Raw genomic sequence first — 26,374 nt, 5'->3', positions numbered from 1 at the left:
TGGACAAACTGGAGCATTTAGCTGGTAAAGAGCCACAGATTTCTCTCTAGAGTTGGTGGAGACCAAAAGCAGAGCTAAAAGGAGAGTGAACAATGAATGCTAGTGTTTGTTGGATACTTAACTGGTAGGTAACTGTTTGCTTCCAGCTAACCATATAAATTTGACAAGGTGATAATATTCCAGTGTTGGTTTTAAAGTTTGTTCCTCTACGTCCAAGTAGCCAAAAAAAACTTGCTTTAAAGAATAATTAGTGATAAAATTGTAATTTGACAGCTTAAATGTTACATTACGGTCTAAATGTTGTTTCAAAGCCTTTTGCACCCTGATAAGAAAGAAAGTCTGGAGGAAACATTTCTGTATTTCCTGACTTGAAAGCAAAAGAATGAGTGTTGAATACTGGAACCAAACTGCTTGAATGACAAAACAAAAACATATTTGCATTTTTGATCAGTGATATTCTATTATTTTCAAGGGCTTTGATGCATGCTTTGTTTGACAGATGAATACATCTGGGCCTATTTTTTTATTATTATGATTTTTTTGAGATCCGGGGCAATTCATAAAACATCCAGGCCCGACGACGCCACTGTCAAAAACCATAGACTATTAGCCAAACTCTATATAATTAAACAGGGTTTTACTGCACAAATTTCAACCCAGTAATTTGGTCTAAAGGAATATGACCACAGATCTTTCTCGGTCCAGTTGTCCCCGCTGTGTTTGTTTCCCTCCTGCATGCCTACATTATTTGCCGTATCCATGCCAGTAGATTTTGTCGTGGCCTTTCATCACTGATTGACTCCATAGAGAGGAACTCTTAAAAGCTTGAAAGGGCCACAATGAAAGCATTTTTATGAAACCCGGCGTGAACCAAGTACTGAGTGACTGCATGAGTGAAAGACAGAAATTCCAAGATAGGACAGACTCAGGCCAACGTCCCCAGACTCATTGGCTTGTGGTTTGGGCTCAAACCCCCCACAGGAACACGGGGCAGATCCCATCATCCATCTAGAACATACAGGATGTAGTTATGAAGGCTACTACCATCATGTCCTTTGTTCCATTTTCCAGTTGTGTGAAATGAGCTCTCATGCCTATCAGATTTTATAGATTCCTGCCATAAACCTATATCAGTTCATGAACATTTTCAAATGTGTTGCTCCTAACACTTTACATCTGGCTGTTGTTTAGAATCCTGAAGTGCAAAGGAAGTCATTACTCTACATTTCTTATTTCCATGGAATAAAGAACAGGGTAGTTTGGATGAACACAAACGCGCCTACACAAACTTCCACAGAAAATCCAAGGAGGAACATACAAGGTCACCAGTCTCACTGCTTGTCCAACAGGGTGGTCTCTGGCAAGTTCAGCTCAGAAACAAGGCAAAACCTACTGTATGCAATCAGCACAGCAAAGATGGATCAGATTATCTTTGGGATAGTTTTGAAGAGTTACAAGGTTGAAAAGGAAAGGTATGACGGCTGCACATGGAGGAAGAGATGAGGAATATCAGCTTCAAAGTCTAAGTAATCATCTAGGGCAATTAACAACATTTATAATACTAGTCAACAAAATGTGGTTAATGTTTCCTCTATTTTAAGCAGCAACTGGCTCTACTTAGCTGCTGAGTGAGAAATGTCTGCTTGTCAGTAACCTCACAGTTTCCAGTGCCTCATTATCGCAGTCAAGTGTTTACAGTGTCTTCATTAGCAGCCAGCCCTCTAATGATAACAAAGCTTAAAAGAAGGCATCAATGGCAGTGATAAGCATGGCCAAGCTACTATTTTGGTTGACACAAGTCCCCCTGTTTACTCTGGGAGCATGGGAGCGGACATCAGGACTGTGGTCGTTGCGTTTGGGATCTTCATTTTCAAACCTTGCCATCGCAAAGTCTGTTTTCAAGCGGGGAACAAGATAAAGTTTGTGCCAGCTCAGTGGCTTCGAAAAAATCTCATTTCAAAATGCAGAGCTCCAGATCATTCCTGTTCCAGGTGTGTTTGAGTCTGGTGGTTTCTACTGGCTCCTGCACCTGTAAACCTCTCAATAATGACATCCAGAATGAGAACTCTGAGGGACTCTACACTCAGCTGTCAGAGGAGGACCTTCTGGAGGAGGAAGACACCGACTCCAGGATGGAGAACCTCCTGGGAACCATGAAGGAGGGTTTTCTGAGGAAACTCAACCTGTCGGATGTTCCTCAGGAGCACAGCAAGATCTCCCCTCCTCAGTTTATGATGGAGCTTTACGACAAGTACGCCTCGGACAGCTCGGCAATCCCTCAGTCTGATGTCATACGAAGCTTCACTGTCCAAGGTATAACTGGCTATAATTTTGAAATGAAAGACGTAAGATGTTCAATAATGGCACTTTTTATTTATTAGTTACATTGTTCACTTTCATTTTGTATTCTATACACCTCTAAACCAGTGGCTCCCAACCTTTTTTGGCCTGTGAACACTTTAAAATGAATCTGTGTCTACTTGTGACCCCTTATTACTGTGATCAAAAGTGATATTTTGCTTTATTTTATTTAAAGATCTAAAAGGCTTCCCTTAAATCACTGGAGAAATTGTAAATTGTAATTAAATTATGAGAAGGAAAGTAAAAAAGAAATTGAAAGATATTAATGGTAATTATCTCACAGATCCTCAAATTTGTCTTGTGACTCTTTGTGAAAGCCCCAAGCTCTAGGTTGGGAATCATGAGCATTTCTTGAATGATTCTCATGATAGCATAATTACTGTTTCTACAGACTGAAATACTTATATTTTTGGCCAAGAAATGGCAAAATACAAAATATGGAATAGTGATTTACACCCTGCAAAGTGAAAGCTAGTTAGCCTAGTTTGCTAATCTTAGCATTAAATCCTCTTTTTGGATAATGACACTTCTGATCAAAGTAAGGTAGGTCAAACAGTACAAATATCAGTTGCTGTTTCAACCCTCTGACCTGTTTGCATCTCGCCAACAGATATCACTTTCTCTGTGACCAATGGCACAAAGTCAAAGCACAGGCTGCAGTTCAACATCAGCATCCCCCACCATGAAAAGATCACGACTGCTGAACTACAGCTCTTCTTCCTCCCAGATCCCAGGTCAGGGGTCACCACCCACAATTTCAAAGCCACCATCAAAGTCTATGAAGTGGATTATGACAATTTCATATCCACAACCCAACTACTAGTTGGCAAAGAGGTGACAGGCTTGCAGAGCACATGGGAGACACTGGATGTGACCACGGCTATTCAGAGCTGGATCAGGTCAAGCCCAGGAGCAATTGCTTTTGATGTAGTGGTGGACAGGAAGGACTGTGGGGCTTCTAAAGGTGGAGAAGAAGGAGCAGGCTGTTTAAATTTGAGTGTGTCTGCTGGAGATAACACCTCAGCAGCTTTGATAGTCTTCTCAGATGACCTGGGGAGCAGGAGGAGGGAGACAAAGAAGGAATTAAGAGAGATGATCCTCCATGAGGAAGAAACAATCTTACACTCCGGCGCCGACTGGAATACAGGAGATCAGCTTCCAAACCACATCCCAGAAGCTCAGCGTCCACGGAGAAAGAAAAGAAAGGCAGAGAGGGAGTACTGCCGACGGACCTCTCTCAAAGTGAACTTCAAGGACATTGGCTGGGACAGCTGGATCGTGGCACCTCCAGAATATGACGCCTTCGAATGTCGAGGCCTGTGTTACCACCCGCTGACGGACGAATCGACTCCGTCAAAACACGCCCTCATCCAGACGCTGATGAACATCAGGGATCCCAAGAAGGCCAACATGGCATGCTGTGTTCCCATCAAACTGGACCCCATCACAGTCATGTATCAGGAGAACGGACGCCTCACTATTAGATACCTTTATGAAGAGATGAAGGTGGCAGAGTGTGGCTGCAGGTAGTCAAAGAGATTTGGTTTGCTCTAGTGGCAGCACAGGTGATTATGATGGTTCTAATGCTGCATTTCGTTCAAGTCAGTCTGATGTTCATGCCCTCCATTGGTCCAGTAAAAGGAAAGTAATCCAGGTTTAAGAAGAAACATGGATGCCTTCTATGCCTACCTAAAATAGCTACTTAGTTATTTTCTTAAAATAGGGAGGTAGTAGCCCTGAAACAATGCTATGTTACATTTACACTTCATGCTAATCCTTCAATTCATTCATTCATTCAAAAGCCGTGATGTGACTGGAATGCAGCATGATAATCATACAACATGTTTTTTTTAGCATTTCACATGTTAAAGCCACCAAGCAGAAAACCAAAGCAAAAAGACATCTTTACATTGGGTATTTAATAGCAGTTATATGTACATAAAGCTTTCCCTTACACTGCCTTGGTCCTATGTGTTTTAATAAAACTAATAAAATTGTATTTTTATGTGGTAAATAATGTAAAACAGAACAATAAGCATGTAAAAAGTAAAAGTAAAAATAAAAAATAATAATCCAAAAAATGTCCATATGTTTGTTTGTTCATGGATGTCTTTATTTACTTCTACAGCTACTATTAAACAACGTTTTTATTTTTGAGAAAGATTAAAAAAGCCTTGCTTCAGCAGAACCATAAGTAATGTGATACTTGTAAAACAAATAAACTGACCTGTAGGCATTTATAGAATGACATTTAATCCCAGTTGTTCACATGTTAATCCTGTGCTAGCTTTAATGTAAATGTGTACATTATCATTGTAACTTTAATTTGTTCATATTAATATATATTTAGTGGTCTGTAAATTACCACCATACAGACTTGTACAGAATGGCCAGCTTATACATGCATGTTATGTTGCTGATGTTGCGTCCACTGCAGTATATCAAATATGTCTGCTTTGCAAAGCAGTACAGACAGTACAGACATATTTGATACATGGCTGTGTTGCTAGACATCTCCTACTGTACCATGGGCATCCACAGTATATAAGGTTGATATTCTTTTCATAGCAATCATCCAGACTTGCAGTAAGTCTAAGTCTGCCAAATCCATAATAAAGCTGCTGACCTTTTACTGTGTGGCTCCCAGTGGAGAGTTTTTATTTAACTGTGTGTCTTACGGTGTCTACATTTTGTTACTGATGCTTTCCTACTCTGAAATGAATAAAAATCTTGTAACAAAATGAAATTTTAATGTAGTTGCTCATCTTGTCTACTGAGCTCATCCTACATTTACTTTTTGGCATTATGTCTTTTTCCCTCCAATTCCTACTTGATGTGTTGATTTTGTGAAAAAACAAGACACTTTTCTGATATAACAAGATAAAGTGAAAACTGTGGATTACCAGTAGAGTGACTTTGTGCTCTTTTGTGTGACCTACATTCAACATTTACTTTGTTCTTTTTCATTCCTACATACATTTTGGTACAATGTCTTTTATTGGGGGATAAGATACAGCAGGATAGAAGGAAAAGTTTGCACTCTCTTGTGCATGAGTGTGATTGTCTGTTTGCATGTATGTGTCTGGATCACTAGATTAAGGATCAGTGACTGCAGAGTGACTGCAGCTGTGCTTATTGTAATAACCTGCTGTGCTTTTGCAGTGGCTGGTTGGAAATCACTAAACTAAGCCTTTTTCACATCACACACTGAAAGCACAGATGTCACAAATGAGATAAGACCATCAAATGGAATTCAGCCATCATTAGTTTTATGATCTACACTTGTCCTCTTGCTACTGTGACATGGGGTGTTGAAGATTAAGGGTGCAGCATTTCTGACAGGACCATTGTCCTTTGCACAATGATTGGCTTCAATGATTATGACGAGTGTAGTGCAGAAACCATCACACCTGAGATAAAATTGTATTTATTCTGACAGTAAATAGATATTCAAATGCTGCTTCACTAGCAAGTCCCACTTCCAAAAGCCATAGAAAATATCTCCCTGTTTTTACTCCCACATTGAAATATCTGTTTTCATGTTTGAGTAAATGAAAAGAGCATTCATACTTTTCAAAGGCAAAGAAATTAACTGGAAACGTGATTTCTATGTGTATTATTTATAGAGGAATATTATTCTCAGGCATCTCTACAGATCTGAGTTATTCTGACATTTGAAACACAAATTTCTCTGGCATATTTCACCAGTAAGAAAGTCCAGTAGCCGTAGGAAATGTTGAATCTCTTCGCAAAGTTAGAATTGCATCCTCCGGCTCATTCGATGATAGTGAAAACAGCTGTGCATCCTTTTATCTCTTCAGCAGACCCTGTCAGTTAAGGGTCAGGTGAGTCTACAGCAGATGATATTCTGTTAAGGCTGATGCAGAAAAGCTCATGCACAGACTGTGGGAGCGTTGCATGACTTCTCTTGTTCATTTATGTTTGAAGGAGTTTGGGAGTCTCAGGTAATTCCCAGCACAGCTCCACCCACCTCAACCTGAACAAAAGCCTAATTAACTAGAATAACTTGAAACACCTGTGTTGAAGAACTTTTAATTAAGCTCACTATTTTTGCTTGGAATCTACCTGCAGTCGAGGAACAAACATTTATTGTGCTTTAAGGTGTTACTTAATATACAGTTATTACAATTCAAATTATATGTACCATAAGGAGCACAGTTTAATGTTGTACTGTTCCTTTAACTTTGTGACTGTTTGCTAACTTCTGCTTGTCTGTAAATGATCTGATATGACAGGAATATGGCATATTGTAATCATTGCTGCTTGTGTAAGAGGACAGTCAGATCCAAGTTAAACCACTCAGAGGCCAAATGAAGAAAAAACAACATATACATGGAAAATATTGCTTAAATCTGAAGCACAGAAATAACTAGAACAAACTAATCTCAGTCAAAGCTTTTCATCTTGTGTCAGTTTCATAAATATTTAAAGTCAGTGACACATAATTATCAGAGCTGAAACCTCTGAGCAGACCAATGAGGGGGCAAGTTCATGTACGCACTTGTACATCCCTCCTACATAACCCAAAAATACTCTTGGACCAAAATAGCATCAGTTATAAAAAGCATTAATAAAAAGAAAGAAAAGTCAGGCGCTATAGAGAGAGGTATAATGTTAACAGTAGGTCATTCTCCTTCTTATTTTACATAATTTTTCTGTCCCTGTTTTTATGATCATTCTGTGGTTGATGTTGTACTTCAAGTACATCAACAGTTCAGGGATTTCAAAATCCAAACAATTGATTTAGCCTGCTCTTATATTTGATACATGAGGGCAATGTAGGACTGCATACAGTGTTTAAAAGTCTTGATTGGTGTCCCGAGAATAGGCAAAGGGGATTGCATTATGTAAGGCATGAGGTGGTATTAATAGTTAAGTCGTTAAGATTAGCTGAGCACGTCAAGCATTTGAATGGAGATAATGTCTGGCTGTAATTCTGAGCTGCAAAATTGTCTGGATCACGGTCTTACAGGATCCTGCGCTGAAGTCATTACTGATGTCAGGTTCAAGCTCAACGTGCAGGTCTAACACTTTCAGCACGTACAGAGTTTGAATCAAATGAAAGGATGAAAACGTGTCAACTTAGCATTTTCAATAACATATTCTAATGAATACTTTCATGTTACAATATCCACCAAAGAAAAAAGATACTAATTTTAATTAAAAAAATACAAAAAACTGAGCACAGGAAACAATACTGTGGGGGAAAAAAATAACAAGGCAGGAGAAAAAGTAGAGTGAACAAATACTTAAGCATTCAACCCAGACAAAGACTTCCCAGTCAACCTTTTGTTCCTATACCCAGAGTGTGTGTGGGGTTTTTTTTTTTTACCCAATTCTGATCCTGCATGTGCTTTAAGAAGGCTTTGCCACGTGTCCATGAACTGTGTAATCATGTCACCAGCAGAGCGACCCAGACATGACCCCTAAAGCTACCAACTGCACCAAAATACACCACCATAAGCTTTCATAACAGACAAGGGAGAGAGAGTGAGGGTGAAGGAGAGAGAGAGTTTCTGATCAGGCTTTCACTTCAATCAGTCCATCCTGAACATGTTTCTCCTGTCCATCGAACCTATTCTGCATCCAAAAGAAATGTTGAGGTAGTGTCAGTATAAATAAGAAAGCATGTGGTGAATTTGGAAAATGATGCTGTAATTCAAGCATGAATAAGACTACAATGTGGTTGTATAATGTTAAATTATGTAAAGTACATTACACCCCTTGGACAAAGACAGAGCAAGTACATAAGACTCAATAAAAGTAGGAACCCAGACATGCATTCTGCTGGTATTTGAAAAGATATCAACTGCGCAGGCTCCCATTTACCATTTTTTATTTTGTCTGTTATTGTCTGCTGGCTGAAGCACCACAGATAATGCGATTAAAGGTTTATTGGGGACAAAAGCCTCTTATGTTGATGTTGTTGTTGTCCAAAAAAAACAACAATGACAGTGTTCCCTCCTACAAAAACCAACATCCCTCAACACAGACACATGAATTATCACAGCCCACTGAAACAGACGACAGAGTACTTCTCTTTTCTACAGCGATGATGAAGACATTCGCAATGGCACAGCTCACACCACCACTGCTTTTGATGCTTCTCCTTTGTACTCCATCTGTCAACTCATCATTCCAGCCTGCCCTGGTGTTAGAAATGGCCAAGATTCTTTTGGATAACTACTGCTTCCCAGAGAACCTGGTTGGGATGCAGGAGGCCATCCAACAAGCCATTAACAGTGGAGAAATTTTGCAGATTTCAGACAGGAAGACCCTGGCAGCTGTGCTCACAGTTGGAGTACAAGGGGCACTGAACGATCCACGTTTGACTGTGTCATACGAGCCCAATTTCGTTCCAGTGGTGCCACAGACACTGCCGTCGCTCCCCATTGAGCAGCTGATCTGGCTGGTGAGAAACTCTGTCAAGCTGGATATCCTGGAGAACAACGTTGGATATTTGCGGATTGATCGAATAATTGGGGAGGAGACAGTGGCAAAGCTTGGTTCTCTGCTGAGGGATAACATCTGGGACAAAGTTGCTCAAACATCCTCATTGATCTTTGACCTGAGGTACAGCACAACTGGGGAATTGTCTGGGGTCCCCTTTATAATCTCCTTTTTCTCAGACCCTGAGCCTCTCATTCATATTGACACTGTGTATGACAGGCCCTCAAATACAACCAGGGAACTATGGACCATGCCATCAATAATAGGGGAAAAGTATGGAAAGAAGAAAGACGTGATTATTTTGACCAGTAAGCGTACTGTGGGGGCTGCTGAGGCAGTGGCATATACGTTAAAAAACCTAAAGAGGGCCATCATAGTTGGGGAAAGGTCTGCTGGTGGGTCAGTTAAGGTCCAGAAGATTAAGATCGCTCAGTCGGAGTTCTATATAACAGTTCCTGTGGCGAGATCAGTCAGCCCGATCACAGGTCAGAGCTGGGAGGTGAATGGTGTTTCTCCAACAGTAAATGTCATTGCTAAAGAAGCTGTCGCAAAAGCCAAGTCCCTTCTGGCTGTAAGGAGTGCCATACCAAAAGTTGTGCAGAGTATCTCTGACATAATCAGGAGGTTCTATGCTTTTACTGACAGAATTCCAGCTCTTCTTCAACATCTGCAATCTATGGACTTATTCTCTGTTGTATCTGAGGAGGACTTAGCAGTCAAACTCAACCAGGACCTCCAGACTGTGTCTGATGATCCACGGCTGATCATCAAGTACATGCAAGACAATGCTGCCATAGCAGAAGAGGACACTGAGCTGTACAACATTCCAGACGATATGAAATTATTAAGAGAGCTGGTTGATACAACATTCAAAGTGGAAATTCTCCCACACAATACTGGCTACCTCCGCTTTGACAGGTTTGTCAAGTATTCTGCTAAACTCGAAGAGTTAATGGCTAAAAAGGTATGGGAGCCCCTCAAAGACACTGATTACCTGATTATTGATCTACGCTATAATACTGGTGGATCCTCTACATCTATGGCCCTTATACTGTCCTATCTGCAGGATGCCTCCCAAAAGCGTCACTTTTTCACAATATATGACAGTTTTCAGAACACAACAACAGAATATGACTCTCTGCCTCAAATTACGGGCCCATCCTATGGTTCCAGACGTGGTGTTTACATGTTGACCAGCTACTACACAGCAAGCGTTGGCGAAGAGTTTGCTTACCTGACACAGTCCTTACATTGTGGTACAGTCATTGGGGAAATTACATCTGGGACCTTGATGCACTCAAAGACCTTTCAAATAGAGGAAACAGATATTGTCATCACTGTTCCTTTCATAAACTTTTTAGACAACAATGGTGAATTCTGGCTGGGAGGTGGTGTGGTCCCTGATGCCATTGTGTTAGCTGAAGAGGCTGTGGAGCATGTTCACGAGATTGCAGATTTTCACAGAGGGCTCAGGTCCCTCATAGAGGGAACTGGGGAACTGTTAGAAAAACACTATGCAATCCATGAAGTAGCACTAGAGGTCAGCAAGGTACTGTTAAGCAAATGGACAGAGGGATTGTATCGGTCAGTGGTTGACTTTGAATCTTTGGCATCTCAGTTAACAGCAGACCTGCAAGAGACCTCAGGTGATCACCGTCTCCATGTCTTCCATTGTGATGTCGAGCCTGAGTCCCTTCATGATGTCCCAAAGATTCCTACTGCTGAAGAAGTGGGATACATGATTGATGCTTTGTTTAAAATTGAGCTTCTGCCAGGTAATGTTGGCTATCTAAGGTTTGACATGATGGCAGATGTAGAGGTGGTAAAAGCCACCGGGCCTCAGCTGATAAAATTAGTGTGGAGCAAGATAGTAAACACAGATGCCCTCATAATTGACATGAGGTACAACACCGGTGGATATTCAACAGCCATCCCCCTCTTGTGCACCTATTTTTTTGATGCTGAATCTTTGCGGCATCTTTACACTGTCTTTGACCGCACCACAACCACCATGACAGAGGTCATGACATTGCCTCAAGTCCTGGGTCAACGGTATGGGTCCTCCAAGGACGTCTACATCCTCACCAGTCATATGACAGGGTCAGCAGCTGAAGTGTTCACCCGCACTATGAAGGACCTGAATAGGGCCACAATCATTGGGGAACCAACCATTGGAGGGTCTCTATCAAGTGGAACCTATCAGATTGGGGACAGTGTGCTGTACGCCTCCATTCCTAACCAGGTCGTGTTGAGTGCAATCACTGGGAAAGTGTGGAGTGTGTCAGGGGTTGAGCCTCATGTCATTGCTCAGGCAAGTGACGCTCTTCCTGTAGCACAGAGAATCATAGCAGCAAGGCTGTTGAAGAGAGAGCAAGGAAAATAGTTCCTCATGTTGTATTCTAATTCCCTAACTATTACTTAATTTGTCTTGTGTTTACACCACTTACATGTCAGTTTTATGTGTGGCATATGAACCAGTCATATGGTCCACTAACCACAGCTACAGACTGTAAAATACTCTTGTCCGAATTAAATTTAATAATTGAGTAATGTTTTTGATAACTAATCCCTCATTTAAGGCAGCAGTGTATCACAGAGCTTTTCCTACAATGTAACTGGAGAGGAGATCACTTTGTATTACAGAGGAATCATGACAAAAATGTCACTTTTATTGTTTTGGTTTAGAGACAGAGAAAGGTTCCAGAGGCCTCTTCACACTTCAATACAGTGGTGGGATCCTTGTAAATCAGTGATTCCCAACCTTTTTGAGCCACAGCACATATTTTACATTCGAAAAATCATAAGGCACACCACCAAAGAATAATGTCAAAAAAAGTGTATTTAGTGAAGTATAATGAAAATCTAGTCTCAATTTACTCAATTTACTTACTCAGTGTGAAACCTAGGCCTGTTAATTGAACACAAAGCTGATATTCTTGCAGGAATTGAAAAAAGACACACAGGAAGATTTCTGCTCAAAATTTGATTGCTGCTCAAAATTTTACAATAATATAGGCAGTTTTAAGACAAACATTGAACATTTATATTATTTCTCAGAATCCCACACCAGCATATATCTCACTGGTGAAATCTTACATTGAAGGTATGTACCTGACTCCTTCATCCAGGGAAACTTGTACTGAATGATGAATTTGAGGTATATCTCATTAGAAAAGGGAATGTAATAGCTGTGGATAGGATCAAAACTCAAATGTACTTATGTTCTCTGGCATTAAGAACAGTCAAGAGAATATAATGTATGACAACAATTTCAGTGTAAACAGCGATTGTTGTAAATAAAACAACTTCAAACTGACAATAATGCATTAAAAATCTGTGTTTCTTGAAGTAAATTTCATTACAGTCTTCCCACTGATATGATACCTTCCCACCCCACCTTGATATTTAAATTTTTATCATGTGAAGTTGCCTCTTTCTCTTCTGTTTCAATATTGTCTGCTATATTATTAGGTAAATATTTTGTTGACCCATATTAATGCATGTAACATTATTTGGTCATTATATAAATGTATGTTGATGTATTTCACTGTGTAGAATTGCTTTGCTAAATTTTTTTGATTTTTTGCTTCTTTTTTTTTTTTTTTTTTTTTTTGCTCTGTTTTGTCAGTATGCTGTAATGATGTTTCCGGTTTATTGTTCCCTAACTACAAATCTACCAGCAGAGGGAGCAAGTCTCAAACAAATCTAAACTGAGTCTCCCTCAAGGCCACTTGTGAAAAGAGAAAACGACCAACAACTGAACAACTGTCATTAAATGAGCACATTTATGAAACAAGAATTAAGTGGTTCTGGATTCTTTTAGATTTACTTTCCAGACATTCCTCTTTGACCATGCAGATTAAGGAGTAGGCCACACACCAGTTTTTGATTGTTTTTGTGTTGAATTCTATAATGAGTTTTCAACATTTTCTAGTGTTTTCATCTTCAAATATGACACAAAAGTTATATATGAATGAATACTGACACCAAGGGGCTTCATAAGTGAACAGTAACTTAACCGTAGCAGGACAGGTATTTTCAAGACCTTTAATTCCTCTCTAGATATTTGTCACGTACAAATCTTACCTTATTTGACAGAGGTAGCTTTAAATAGATGTTTAAAATACCTTGTGTAAATTTAAAACTACCATCTTTGCCACCATCCCCATGTTACTACACCTACTTGGCTAGGTTGTTATTGCCTTACAGAAGTACTCAGGATAATACGATTAGAGGGTTATTGTGGGGCAAATCCTCTTATGTGTGTGTTAACAGAAACCTGAGCGCCAAAACAGTGCCATTTGACAACGGACCTCTTCAGAGAAGGAGGTTCGGCTAAACAACCTCCACTTCCCATCGACTCACTTTTGGTCTGACTCAACTGACAAAGATGGCGAAGGCTCTCTTCATGGTAGCATCTCTGCTAATTTTGGGAAATGTTTTCTTCATCCACGCCTCTTTCGCCCCAAGCCTCATTGTAGATATGGCAAAGATCGTCATGGACAATTACTGCTCACCAGAGAAGCTGGAGGGAATGAAGGAGGCAATTGGAGCAGCCAGCAGCAACACAGAGGTTCTCAGCATCCCAGATGGTGAATCCTTGGCTAATGTTCTCAGTGCTGGAGTCCAGTCCACAGTCAGTGACCCACGCTTGATGGTCTCCTTTGAGCCAAACTATGTCCCTGTGGTGCCACCGAAGATGCCTCCCTTGCCCCCCGAGCAGCTCATTGCTGTCCTTCAGACCTCAATTAAGCTCGACATCCTGGAGGGCAACATTGGCTACCTGAGGATTGATCATATCCTTGGGGAGGAAGTCGCTGACAAGGTTGGCCCTTTGCTCTTAGAGCTGGTCTGGAATAAAATCTTGCCAACCTCAGCTCTCATCTTTGACTTGCGCTATACTGGCAGCGGCGACATCTCAGGAGTCCCTTATATTGTGTCTTACTTCACTGAAACCGAGCCTCAGATTCACATTGACAGCGTGTATGATCGTCCCTCAAACACCACCACTAAGTTATTTTCTATGTCCACACTGCTGGGCGAAAGATATGGCATTACCAAACCCCTCATTATCCTCACCAGCAAAAACACCAAAGGCATTGCTGAGGACGTTGCCTACTGCCTCCAGAACCTGAAGAGGGCTACCATTGTGGGTGAGAAGACTGCTGGAGGCTCTGTGAAAGTTGATAAATTCAGAGTGGGTGACACTGACTTCTACATTACCGTGCCAACTGCAAAGTCCATCAACCCCATCACTGGCTCAACCTGGGAGGTTACAGGTGTGACCCCTGATGTGGAGGTCAACGCAGAGGATGCCCTCGCTACCGCTATCAAGATTGTCAACCTCCGTGCCCAAGTTCCAGCCATCATTGAGGGATCAGCAACCCTGATTGCTGACAACTATGCCTTTGCAGATGTCGGGGCTGATGTTGCAGAAAAGTTGAGAGGGCTCCTGGCAAATGGCGAGTACAGCACAGTTGTCTCCAAGGAGAGTCTGGAGGCGAAGCTGTCTGCTGACCTGAAGACCCTGTCCGGGGACAAGAGCCTGAAGACTACCAGGAACACCCCAGCCCTGCCACCCATGGTGAGACCCATGAGCATATTGATATTGTTTTTGGGTTATGAAAGTATTTTTCACTGTCACTTGGCTACTTTTTGTTGGCTGTTTTAAATGGAATTCCTCTTTACTATAAAAAAAAGTTTGGATTTAGAAGTTGTTATACTTGAGCTCTAAATGCTCTTGGTTTCAAAATTTTCAAATATCAATTACAGTGATGTGTATTAGCAATGGAATTGTCACAATGTTTTAAAAACAAATTAAAGCAGAGGACTTTGCAGTGCACTGGGTAATAATACATAGTGTATATTATTTTATTATCTACTTAAATGAGACATTTTGGCCATGCTTATGTTAAAAAAGTTGCTGCACTTACTTCTGTCACAGGATTATTCTCCAGAGATGTACATTGAGCTGATCAAAGTCTCCTTCCACACTGACATATTTGAGAACAACATCGGCTACCTGCGTTTTGACATGTTCGGAGACTTTGAGGAAGTCAAGGCCATCGCCCAGATTATTGTTGAGCACGTCTGGAACAAGGTTGTCAACACTGATGCTATGATCATTGACCTCAGGTTGGTAATCCTGCTCACGGAGCAAGTCAAAGCTTCTGTTCAAAATGCAGTGTGTCCATTTTGGAAAATCTCCTAAAGCTGCTGAAGCTCATCAGTCCATGTCTAAATAGATATAGAGAAGCAGAGGACCTAGTCAGTAAAAGTATAGTATTGTATAGTTTTTTAAAGATTTAGCTATTTATTGACAATCTATATCATTTTGAAATATGCACAACCAGCAGACTGAGAGGATTAATATACTCTAGACTGAAAAAGGCAGTCAGGATCATTTTGCCTATCAGTTGCACAGTAAAGTAATTTGAACAAGTTGTTATTGAAAAACATCTTGTCTTACAACATCCCAGCCAAGATGAGGTAACACATTCAGCAATGCTTGCATTGGTGAAACGTTCAGAAAGGAACATTCAATTTCACAATGAATCTAACCTATCTGTGATTGTTCTGTAACTATTTTTGCAGGAACAACGTTGGTGGCCCAACAACAGCCATCTCAGGCTTCTGCTCTTACTTCTTTGATGCCAACAAGCAGATTGTGCTGGACAAGTTGTATGACAGACCGTCTGGCACCACCACAGAGCTCAAGACCCTGCCTGAGCTCACTGGTAATAAAACAAAAATCAAGTCATTGTGCCCTAGATTCCAGTTAGCAACTAAGCTGGTGGGTAGTTGGTGAATTTAGCATAGCATTTAGCAGCTGAAGAGCCAGATATTTCCCTCAGGAGTTGTTTGAGAACAAAAACAGAGCTAAATGAAAATTATATTAGACTGGCATTCTGCAGGAGGCCACAGACACAACTGCAGATAAAAACATAGATTGCTTCATATCTACTGGATTAGTAAAATTAGGAACAGGTCGCTAACAAATTTGGCATATCATCTTAAAAGGAGATCAGTATTGTGTGTCCACTGCCCCCAAATAGCCAAAAATAAGTTTCATGCAAGCTGAAGAAGACACGACATAGAAGCTTTTGTACTTTTAAGGATGAACAGTCCAATTAGCTGAATAAGCTATAAAGCTGTCAGGAATTAGTGGCCAATTCTAGTTCAAATAAGTGATGGGTCTTTAAAGTCATCTTGGACAGTCAAGTCACGATGAAAGGTGTCTTTGATGAGCAAGAATGCTCATCAGAAAGAATTCCCAATGCTTATCTGTTTTCTGCATGCTTTTGAAGGGAGGTATTATTGCTACACAATTGCTACTCACCCTTCATCTTTTTCTTTACATAAATCATTACTCTCATCATACCATTATGTTCATCGATCCCTTTTCGTTCTGCATCCATCACTTCTCCACTTCATCTACCTCACATTTTTAACCTTGTGCCTCATTCTTATCCTCTTTCTCAGGCACAAGGTACGGCTCCAGGAAGAGCCTGATCATCCTGACCAGCGGAGCAACTGCTGGTGCTGCAGAGGAGTTCGTTTACATCATGAAGAACCTGGGCCGTGCTATGATCGTGGGAGAGACCACCGCCGGGGCCTCCCACCCACCCAAAAATTTCCATGTTGGCGAGACCGACATCTTCCTCAGCATCCCCACTGTTCACTCCGACACTTCCACTGGCCCAGCCTGGGAGGGAGCTGGCATCGCACCTCACATACCCGTCTCAGCTGACGAAGCCCTTGTTACTGCCAAGAACATCTTAAACAAGCACTTTACAGGCCAGAAGTAAACCACGTCTTGAACAAAGCCAGGGGGGTTTCAGCAGTCACTTTTGCTTTGGCAGCCAAATGGTTTCAAGATTTAGAATCTAGGCTTGTTTAGGCATTGAAGAATGTAGATTAAGTAAGTACAGAGTATAATTGTTATTCATCATCTCAAACCCTAAGCCTTTTTAGCCTGTCTGTAATGCAAAGTTTCAACAATAGGATTTCCGTCTTTTTTTTTTCTTTGGCTTTTAAAGATCTTGAGAATGAATGACACTGAGAAGTTGATTCTCTTGTGAAATGGGTATGAATAAGTCTGTGTCAAAGTTCAGTTGTCAAAGCATCATCACAACAGCTTTCAAAAAAAATTTTTTTTTTTTTTTTGAGAAATCACATGCAAAAGAGAGGAAACAAATTCAGTAAACACACATCGAAATGCTTTCAAACTAAGTTTCATGTACCATCTTTTCTATTTGAAATTTGGACCTCTTTGAAGAAATCCACATGTTGCTCTGGTCAGTAAACCATCACGCGATGTCCCCATTGTGTATAGAAAATTCTATATGTTCATTATGCCATGTGGGCCCACTTGGGTTGTATCAATGTCAGTGGTGAGACACAATAAAAAAAAGACACTGAAATATAAAACAACAGTGTGTGAGTGTTATGTTTTACATCAACAGAGGAGGCAACAAAGACAACAAAAAAAATATTTCATTATACAAATGTCATTTTATGAGTTTATCATGTACAAATTCTGGAGTGAAGATGTTGGCAGTTCATTTGTTAATTTGAAACAGAACTAAATTAGTTTGTCATAACATATAATTGTCACTTACAACACCATGAACCAACAGCTGGAAAGAGAGAACAAAACATTTCTGCTACCGTCTACCATTAGTTCACAAAAATATGGACTTCTACATCTGTACCACAATAGATAAAGTCTAAGAATCACCCAGCAGACAAGCAGCAGAAGATTTTGGAAGGCTGAAGTGAACTGTAACACAAGTACGGGCTGCCTGAGGGGGCTGGTATGCAGCTTCTGAAACCTTGTCTTTTGTCAGAAACAGTACAATTGTTAAGATTACAAAGTGTTTAGGGGCAATTATGTCAAAGACTGCTGGAACATGTTTTGGTGGTTTCAGTGGTTTAGGTCCTGAGTGATGGCATCATGCTGATCAGAACAAAAAATCAGTCAAAGAATAATTCTGATCACATGTTTTGTGGTCTTGGTAAAAATGCAATAAAACACAATAAGCCATAGAGAAACACACTTAAGACACCACTTTTATTGTTGTGCATACTAGATGCCAAAAAGCAACCAGAGGAAGAAGTGTTGAAGTGACAGGATAGCAGATGGAAGTTCAATTATTCACATATTTCCTAGAAGAGGAGTGGATCTGGAGGAGGAAACCTTAGCAGATATAGCTAAGGAACTAGCATTTTTGTTGCTGCCACTGTGGCTGTTTGCTTGTTAAAGCTGAAACGAAATAATGAAAATAACTTTTATTCTGGAAAATATAATTGCTACCAACCAACCTTTTGTATTTTAGTCCACTTAGGCTGTCATGCTAGCTGTCCTTATGTTCAAACTATACATAACTCATTGTGAACCACACCTTGTTTTATAGATTCATTTCAATGATCTAACCTCAGTGACAAACACTTCTCCTTTTCTGTGACGGCTTTACATAAAAAGCCTCCTAGTGTTTTGTTAGTTGCTTTTAATTTGAAGTTGCAGCAGAAATGTCCAGTTTGCACAGGCAGATACTCAACAGGGCTCAAATATAACTGTAATGAGCAGTACAGTGAGGCTCACATGAGTGAGATAAAATTACAAACAGTAACACTGGATTATGGAAATGCATCATTTCCTGTGGGCCCCTCGTGCATATGAAGGTGATTTGAATCATGAGCAGGAATGGCGGACTCCACCACTAAACATGAATGCAAATGCAACATATGCTTGACACCAAAACACTTACCCTAACCCCGTATCAATATGGTTAGCAATTCGATTTTCTCACTTTACAGATTTAAAGATATATTGCATTTAATGGTAAGAAAAGCTAAAGCTGTCTGTCGTGTTTTTGTAGATTTATTTCCATCCACTCTGTAACTGAGAAGAGACAACACAGACAAAGCAGGACCTTTATGCTTAATGTCGATATCTGTGACACATCCTTTGCAAGCAAAGTAATCAGACTGCTAACAAGGTCGCCAGATTATGTCTTTGGAGACCAACTTCACCCTCTGTACTTCCTAATTGATTAACAGCAGATCACCTCCATTTGTTTGGTGAAGACCAAAAACACATTTGGTCTGAGTGTATGTATGTTGTACCCTGTAAAAGTGCCAATTAGCATATATTTGCCACACTTTCATTACAGCCTCTGGTTTATGATGGTGTAATTACAGAGGATGTAGCTGTTCATGGCTGCTGCTGCTGTAATTAAGAGGGAGCAGCAGCAGAGAGAAAGCAAACAAACCTGTAGTGATTAATGAGGACAAACTGCTGAGAAAGTACATAAATACACGCGTTGCTTCAACGTGATATATGACTATGACATATATCTAGTAGAGACTATCCCATGTTGCTCTGCGCCGGTTCCACGCGCAAGTCTGCCACGTGAGGGAGGCGCAAAATGAGATGTTGACCCATTTTTTCCTTCTCTCTCCTCCTCAGTTTGAAATATGAAACCTGGTCCATTTCAGCCAAGTCTGTCCCCCGGGCTCCCAGTTCCTGCAGCGCCAACGCTGCTCTGCTTCACCCGGCTTCACTTGGCCTTTTCAGACTTACCCCAGTTTGGACACTTTGACAGGAAATTCTCATCCATGTTTTGTTTTTAGGAATCACCCACTCCATCGTTTTATCCATTTCTTCCCATGACGCGGGTTTGGATTTGTTTCTGTAAAAGTTGTTTATGAAACTTTTTTTCCTGCTAACTGCATGGGCTTTTTTTAATAACCGAAACTTTTCCGTTTGAATCATTCCCTTTGATTGAAAACACCTCTCAGCTGCTTGTTTGACCGGGATGCGGGTGGTCATGATTGTAAACTGAGCTCCAAATCAGAGACGCGGAAGCATCGCCTGCATCCTTTCTTTTGTCTTTGTTGCATCTCTGCCTCTTCAACAGGCTTCAGAGCTGCCTCTGGGATGTAAGAGGACACTGAAGCATTGTGGTTTCTTTGGCTTCTTTTCTCTTCATTCGTAAAGGAATTAATTCTTTTCCCCGAGGAGAAACTATGGCGAGATTTTGGTTGGACATGCGTCTTGTTCTGGTTTTATTGGGATTATTTTTGCTCTCTTCTCCATCCGCAAGAGCCGAGCCGGAGCTGCAGGAGGAAGAGGAGGAGGAGAGCTCCTGTCAGGGCGCTTTTGACCTCTATTTTGTGCTTGATAAGTAAGTGGAAACTGCTTTTGAAAACACAGGCTAATAGCGACATCATGGAGAACAGTTGCAAGAAGCTAGTTAAACACCAAAAATAAGCAAACATCTCATTTACTTTTCGTGCGTTAAGAGTTTTATCTTCATCTTTTTGCCTGGTTTGTGTCACGCTGCAATTCAGGACACCACACGGGGCTTATTTTCTCACTGTCGGGGAAATAATATCAAAGTTTCAGCTTTGACATGATTGTAAAAAGCAGAAAATAACTTTAAATTATCTGGTGGATCAGCGCCGCTGCAGCTGCTGGCGCGCGTGCATGCGTGCGCGCGCGCCATGACGCTGACTTGCTGTGTACAGTTTGCTGAATAAGCAGAAAGAGGGCTGATGGTTTGGATGCTTCAACAATGATCTATCTCTGTCTCTCAACATGTTAAAACCCGCTGCCTCCTTCTGCACATCATGCTGTCATCCTCCTTTAAAAGGAGAAATACACGAGAAACGATTAAAAAAAAAAACTCTTCGTGGTTGATCTTTAATTCCCAGACATGCCAAAGGGGACTTTTTTTGCTCTTAGCTCAGTGACTGCTCACCGTTCACTCTTTCATTTCCACTTCTGTCCGCCCACGTAGGAAAAATGTTGTGGTTGTGTGACATCTTAGCGCTGGACTTCAGCTGTGGAGAAAATAAAATGTCAGAGAAGAAGCAGGGGATACTTTCAGAGCGCCTGCTTCTCTTTTACTGCCTCTACTGTACAGCTGATAGACATTCATGCACCTAACTTATGCTTTCTGACATAAAACAGGAATCATCCTCTGTGCCACTCAGTATGCACTAAAGATCACAGATTAAATGCGCTACTTGTTGAAATGTACAAGCCATACCTCATTGAATTCATTGTAGAGATAAATAATTACTGTAACCAAACAAACCATCATCACTGCCACTGGGGCAAAATTTTTGAAGAAAGCAAAATAGAAAACATTATTGATATCAACGTAAACTTGATTGCAGCTCTGCTCCTCTATCTGCCTAGTTTTATCTTGAGATTACCTAGCGTGGATTTAAAGCATATTGCTGTATCAGCTCTTATCCTTTATCTTGCACGAATGGGGCAGTGCCAGGAATGGGGAGGGGGAACAAGAAAGGACAGGAAGCAACAGCATTTATGGAAAATGTGGCCTTTAAAGGCTTGTTTTCAGTAATGAGGTGGTGAGAGAAGTGACAAATCTTTTGCAGATTAGCATCACTGGTGGCTGTATAATATCTCATATGGCACTGGGTGGATGGCTTTAACCAAAGGTCTTACATTTTTCGCACTGATGGCCCCTAGGAGGAATCAGTGTCTCGTGGCAGTGGAAGTGTCTTGCTGTACCCACTTAACGTCACAGTATCTGACATTTTTCTTTTGGCATGTGATTCCAGAGCAAAGGTGGACCTAAAGCATGGGACTGCGCCCCAGATGTGCAGGCCTGTATTTGGCTTGTGCTGTGCAGTAAACACTGACACATGCTGCAAATAAGGAAACAGCCTCTTTTTTTCGATGTCAGATGCTATTGTTAGCACGCCTGCATGCTTTGGTGCCCACTCTGGGGGTGACTAACGAGGTTTAGACATTGGTTGTGGACTTCAAACAGGAGGAAGCTCGTTAGAGATCTGTCTCAGCCACCCATCAACCCAATCCCTCAGGCCTGAGTTGGTTTTATGAGACACGGTCTGAAGTCTCTGCCCTGGCTGATCCATATGGAAACTGTAAAGTGTGTGAGTGTGAGAAGAGGTTTTGGTGTGTAGAATAAAAGAGGATAAAGGGCAAATGCTGGCAGTCCTTCATCAATGTAAGAACGACTGCAGGGTTTTTGGAGAGTGTGAATCATTGGTCACCTACATCCCAACCCTGCATGGTTGTGTTGTTGGAACCACTTAGTCATAAACCTGCAGCCTCTATTTTCCTAAACCTTTTGTAAATCATCTAAGGCTGCCCAACATGTTGGATTTTAAAGTAATCACATTGAAAGAGTTCGTTGCTAGTCTTTCATCAGATTTTGAATGAAGTGGTCTTGAAGTTGTGTGAAACAGGATAATCAGGAAGTGAATTTACAAGGAAGAGCACAACAGGCTAGACTGAATAATGTGGCAGAGCAGAGGGATAATCAAGACTGAGGGTTGTTGTACTATGGCCACAGAGGATGTCACTTATTAGCTACTCATCTGTGGTTGAAGCGATTTTAATCAGTAATAGCTGCTATAGTGTCAATTCAGCCTCCCAGAAGTCAGAAAACATTTGCTCATTAACACAACGAACAGTTGAGTCTGATGGGCATGTCATTAGTTTTGACTAGGTATTTCAGTCTGCACTAAAGTGACAGACAGACCAACCAACAGAAATTACCATCTGTAGAGCCGCTAGCATGGCTGAAAACATTGGCATTGAAGATGCAAAAACATCGTTACTGAACATTATCTGGGGCTTTGCAGAATCATCCAATATCAACATTGTACCTGCAGTTAGGATTCATACTGTAGTGTTTAGCTGGAAAGAAAACGTACAGACAAACAGTTAAGCTGACAGGATTGGGACGGGTCTGTTTCATTACGAATGAGAAACACACTTTGGGCACTGTGTTGTAGATGAGGAGGAGAGTCATAAGTTTCACAGTAATGAGGAAAGATAACTGCTGCGTTGGCTCATAAAGTGGACTCCAAAGGCATTTATTACAGACTCGGGCAGATGATGTCACGTCATGGCTCAAACATGTAGGACAGTGCTGTCTGAGACACATGGGTGGCTGCACTCTGAAGGGTAGAGAAGGTAGCTAATGGCTGTATGGTTGCCAGTTTGAATCTGGGGCATCTGGGACTGAGCTTGGAAAATTTGGGCTATAGCGAGACACACTACCCTAAAGAGCCTTGTGCCCTGTAGAAATACAATATATACAATCTCGGATTATTCTAAAGTAGGGTTGTCATTGTACCCAGAAGTGAGGGGTAACAACACAACAATCAGTGACAGGACTTACAGGTTAGAACCAAATAAATGTAGAGGTAGGTTCTCCCTTCAAGTCCCAGCAGCACACTGATGTTAAACTACAACTTAAATACACAGGCATGTATGCTGGAGCTAACAAATACGATGGTCAGGTAGGAACAAAAACACTGTCACGATGACACAATATGGAAAACCAAGGGTCCTAAAAGAAAACCTCATGAAACAAGGGTGCTGATTGAAAAAACATGAACAATTCCAAAACCTTGGCAAATAAAAGAGAGAAAATGATGTTTTGATTAAATGAAATGTGGGAACATATGGGCCATAGCCACACCCCGCCACCCAGAGTTAACAATGTGACATCACATCCCTGACTTGTGGTTCATGGTATATGCTTCTCAGTCAGACATGCAACAGCAATTACATGATTTCTCTACTACTGTAAACTAAATAAGGTCACACAGAAACAGAGTCTACAGCTAGTGGCTGTGAGGCTGTACTTACTGCTTAGACACAATGGTGCTTTGAGGTAAAGGCTAACCGCTGCATGCTCTCAGTGGCAATGCTATCACGCTCATGTTCTGCAGATTTAATGTTCACCATGTGGACTGTCTTTGTTTAGTATGTTAGCATGCTAACATTTGCTAATTAGCATTAAACACATGACATTTTGGGTTGGGAATGTCATTTGTTTTGCAGGTATGTGGCCATAATGCAGTGTATTGGACACATTCGGTTTTGACCTGATGCTGGTGCTAGATGAAAATCACCAAAGTTATAAGGATTCATCCTCTGAGAATGATGAATGTCTGGCAAAGAGGGGCACCAGCTGACCGACTGACAGACATTGCAATCCATAGAGCCACACAGCTAACTTGGACAAAAATGTACATACAACCAAAGTCTAGCAGCCAGTGGCTGATGGCAGTTTCCCATGACGCCTGTGTAATTCAGGTCTTTTGAGCGTGTAAGTTTTGAGGAAACTGTTAGTCAAATAACGATGAGAAGCCTCAAAAAAGTCACTGTGATCTTTTGGTGTATGCCTTTAAGCCCTATACTGCATATGAACTGTACATAGGAGGATGTGTATTTGCTGATTCAGAATGGGCGGGCCGCAGCTTGCTGTTTTATATGGAAGACAGAGCCAGAGGAACAGTTTTGGGTGTGTTCATACGGGACAAAAAGGAATTCACCTATAGGCCAAATGCTAATGTTCACTTCTTGACAAAAAACGCATTGAACCATCTTGTTTATGTTGATTTGGCGCCCAGTAGGAGACAGTCTCGCGCATGGTAATTCTACAGTATTGTTACAGTATCACTGTTGAAGTTGTGCATAACAGCATCAGTTAAGAAAGTAAAAGAATTAGCCTTGTAGTGGTATTTTAGTTGTACATATGTCAGTGAGAGATCTACAAGCATGTAGACTCATGTACAAGCTCTCTTTGCTTTGTGTCCGTGTCTGTCTACTTTTTGGCCACAAGCTCTTTCCATTTATCTCTCTCTTGTTTCCACCAGACTCCCATTACCTCCTCAGTCCACGCTCATCATTGACCTACTTGGTGTTACTGCAGTATCATTATTTAAAGATGTAGCGATACGCTTTTCACATCACTTTACTGCTGCTCTTAATGATAATCATTCTTTGGTGAGCCTGGGCCTTATCACAGCTATTTCTGTCTTGATTTGTGAGAACACAAATCCTGGCCACAAAATGTTTTTGTTGTTGTTGATGAGGTCACAAGTTGGCCCACCGGTTGGGCATTGGGTCATGCCTCCTGATTCCTGGCAAGTCAGCGGAAAAACCAAACTGCAGCTGCAGTCCATAAATATTTTCGATGATGTCTAGCTGTGAATACGATCTAACTGTGGAATGACACTCGCTGTCTGTGTTTTGTCATTTTGCCTTTTGCTGCGTGTTGCTTTAGTGCTTTCAGCAGGAAGAAATGCCTTGTTAAATGATGTCATGCTGTCTTAGGTCCCTCAGGGACAAAAATGAGATGATGGATTTTCAGAGGATGAATCCCACTCTAAGTCCAATCCCCCTGGTGATATTTGATGCATGAGTCTGAGGAAAAAGTGTGTTACAAAGTACATTTTAGATGGTCAGACAATGAAACATTTCTATCATTTGACACACATCTCAAATGCCTCTCCACGAGCATTTTTTTGTCCAAACAATTCCTCCCAGTTTTGGAATAGATGTGCAGCATTAGCTCAGTAAAGACTTTGACTTCTGCAATGGCTGTAAAAGTAGGTTAGTGGTTTTAAACAAACAAATCCTTGTGCCCAGTCAGTTAAATTGGAGCACCACCATTGGCTGCAGGCTGGGGTGGTGTGGGTTGGCCCAGCTGGAATTGCAGACAGCCTCCTTAGTGGAATTGGGATTTTTTTTTTCCCTTCTACGACACTTTGAACCGTGAGAACGAAGCTGAGAGCCGCTAAGCCCTCAGACCAATGGAGCTTTTTCCCACATGCCGTCATCCCGTCACCCTTCAGGAGTGAAATGCTTGCTGGGTAGTTGAGTGTGGACTAGTTGAAAAATTAAAGAAGACAGTATCAAACATGCTTCATCTGTAACATCCTTTGCCAGAGTTACAGGATTGCAGGCATAGTCGACAAATCCCTGATATTCAACATGGCCGCTTTAGGGCCCTTAGCATGGCCAGCTTTTGTTTTCTTCTTTGAAGACACCTTAAAGCAGTATTGATTAATATGCTTTTGTTTTGGGGTCCAATATTCTGTTTCCTGTTTCGCTCTGTTTGGTTTGCACCTACTCCAAACATATCTGTTTGTGTAGCTGCTAAATGCTCCATTATGTTCACAAGCTAGTCGCTAACTGTCTGTCTGTCTATTGGTGCCAGACTGGTTGATTACAGCAAGGTGTTTTATTTGAGGTTTTTGGCTGAAAATAGCTGCCTGCTGTTGTGTACAATGAGACTCAAGTAAACAGTTAAGTTACGGGCCATGGCGCCAAAACAGTGAGCTGAAAGATGCCTAAAACAGTTGGGTTATAATTATCTTTGGCTTTGTAAAAATGAGCAGCATTTTCACATTACACAGAGCTGTTGTTAATATAAAAATATTGACCAAAACGGCTTCAAAGTGGCAGATTTTCTTTCCATAATCTCTTTTAACAAAGCTCCCACCATGCTAAATACACTGGTGTGAAGAGGCCATACCACTGACTCTGCATGTTTTAGCCCACTTACTGCAAATTGCTTGTTTAGATTACAGCTAACCAAATTGCTAATCTTGCTGCTGCGTTTGGGAAATGGAGAGGTGCATCTTCTACTATTCCAGGCAGTCGTTGGTCACAGCCTGTATTTTAACAGTGTCAGCATAAATGCTAAATACACATTACATGTAAAGACCTAAAACATAG

The 26,374-nt window shown here is 41.1% G+C and overlaps 3 protein-coding genes across 4 annotated transcripts in view; all 3 read left to right on the top strand.

Annotated features, from left to right (window-relative positions):
- The first annotated feature begins 1,821 nt into the window (after positions 1–1,821).
- On the top strand, positions 1,822–3,891 carry gdf2 (growth differentiation factor 2). Its single transcript, XM_070991012.1, has 3 exons — positions 1,822–1,923; positions 1,992–2,313; positions 2,972–3,891. The coding sequence occupies exons 1-3, from the start codon at positions 1,822–1,824 to the stop codon at positions 3,889–3,891; spliced, it is 1,344 nt and encodes a 447-aa protein (XP_070847113.1).
- A 4,512-nt stretch (positions 3,892–8,403) lies between these two features.
- Positions 8,404–17,265, top strand: rbp3 (retinol binding protein 3). Of its 2 annotated transcripts, XM_070990266.1 has the most exons (5): positions 8,404–11,110; positions 14,105–14,416; positions 14,777–14,967; positions 15,427–15,569; positions 16,315–17,265. In XM_070990266.1, the coding sequence occupies exons 1-5, from the start codon at positions 8,435–8,437 to the stop codon at positions 16,638–16,640; spliced, it is 3,648 nt and encodes a 1,215-aa protein (XP_070846367.1). In that variant the 5' UTR covers positions 8,404–8,434; the 3' UTR covers positions 16,641–17,265. The 2 variants fall into 2 exon arrangements, with proteins under 2 accessions (XP_070846367.1, XP_070846366.1); XM_070990265.1 differs by lacking the exon at positions 8,404–11,110 and having other exon boundaries at positions 13,119–14,416.
- Positions 17,266–19,398: 2,133 nt separating this feature from the next.
- The window catches only part of antxr1c (ANTXR cell adhesion molecule 1c), a 37,162-nt gene continuing 30,186 nt past the window's right edge, over positions 19,399–26,374 (top strand). The window contains exon 1 of the mRNA XM_070990267.1: positions 19,399–20,021. Coding sequence (XP_070846368.1) covers positions 19,864–20,021 — 158 coding nt within the window. The 5' untranslated portion in view covers positions 19,399–19,863. The remainder of the gene's footprint in view (positions 20,022–26,374) is intronic.

The sequence above is a fragment of the Chaetodon trifascialis genome, chromosome 21, assembly GCF_039877785.1.
Source record: "Chaetodon trifascialis isolate fChaTrf1 chromosome 21, fChaTrf1.hap1, whole genome shotgun sequence".
Taxonomy (NCBI): domain Eukaryota; kingdom Metazoa; phylum Chordata; class Actinopteri; order Chaetodontiformes; family Chaetodontidae; genus Chaetodon; species Chaetodon trifascialis.
Note: the sequence above shows the minus strand (reverse complement) of the source record. Positions and strands in the feature narration are given on the sequence as shown.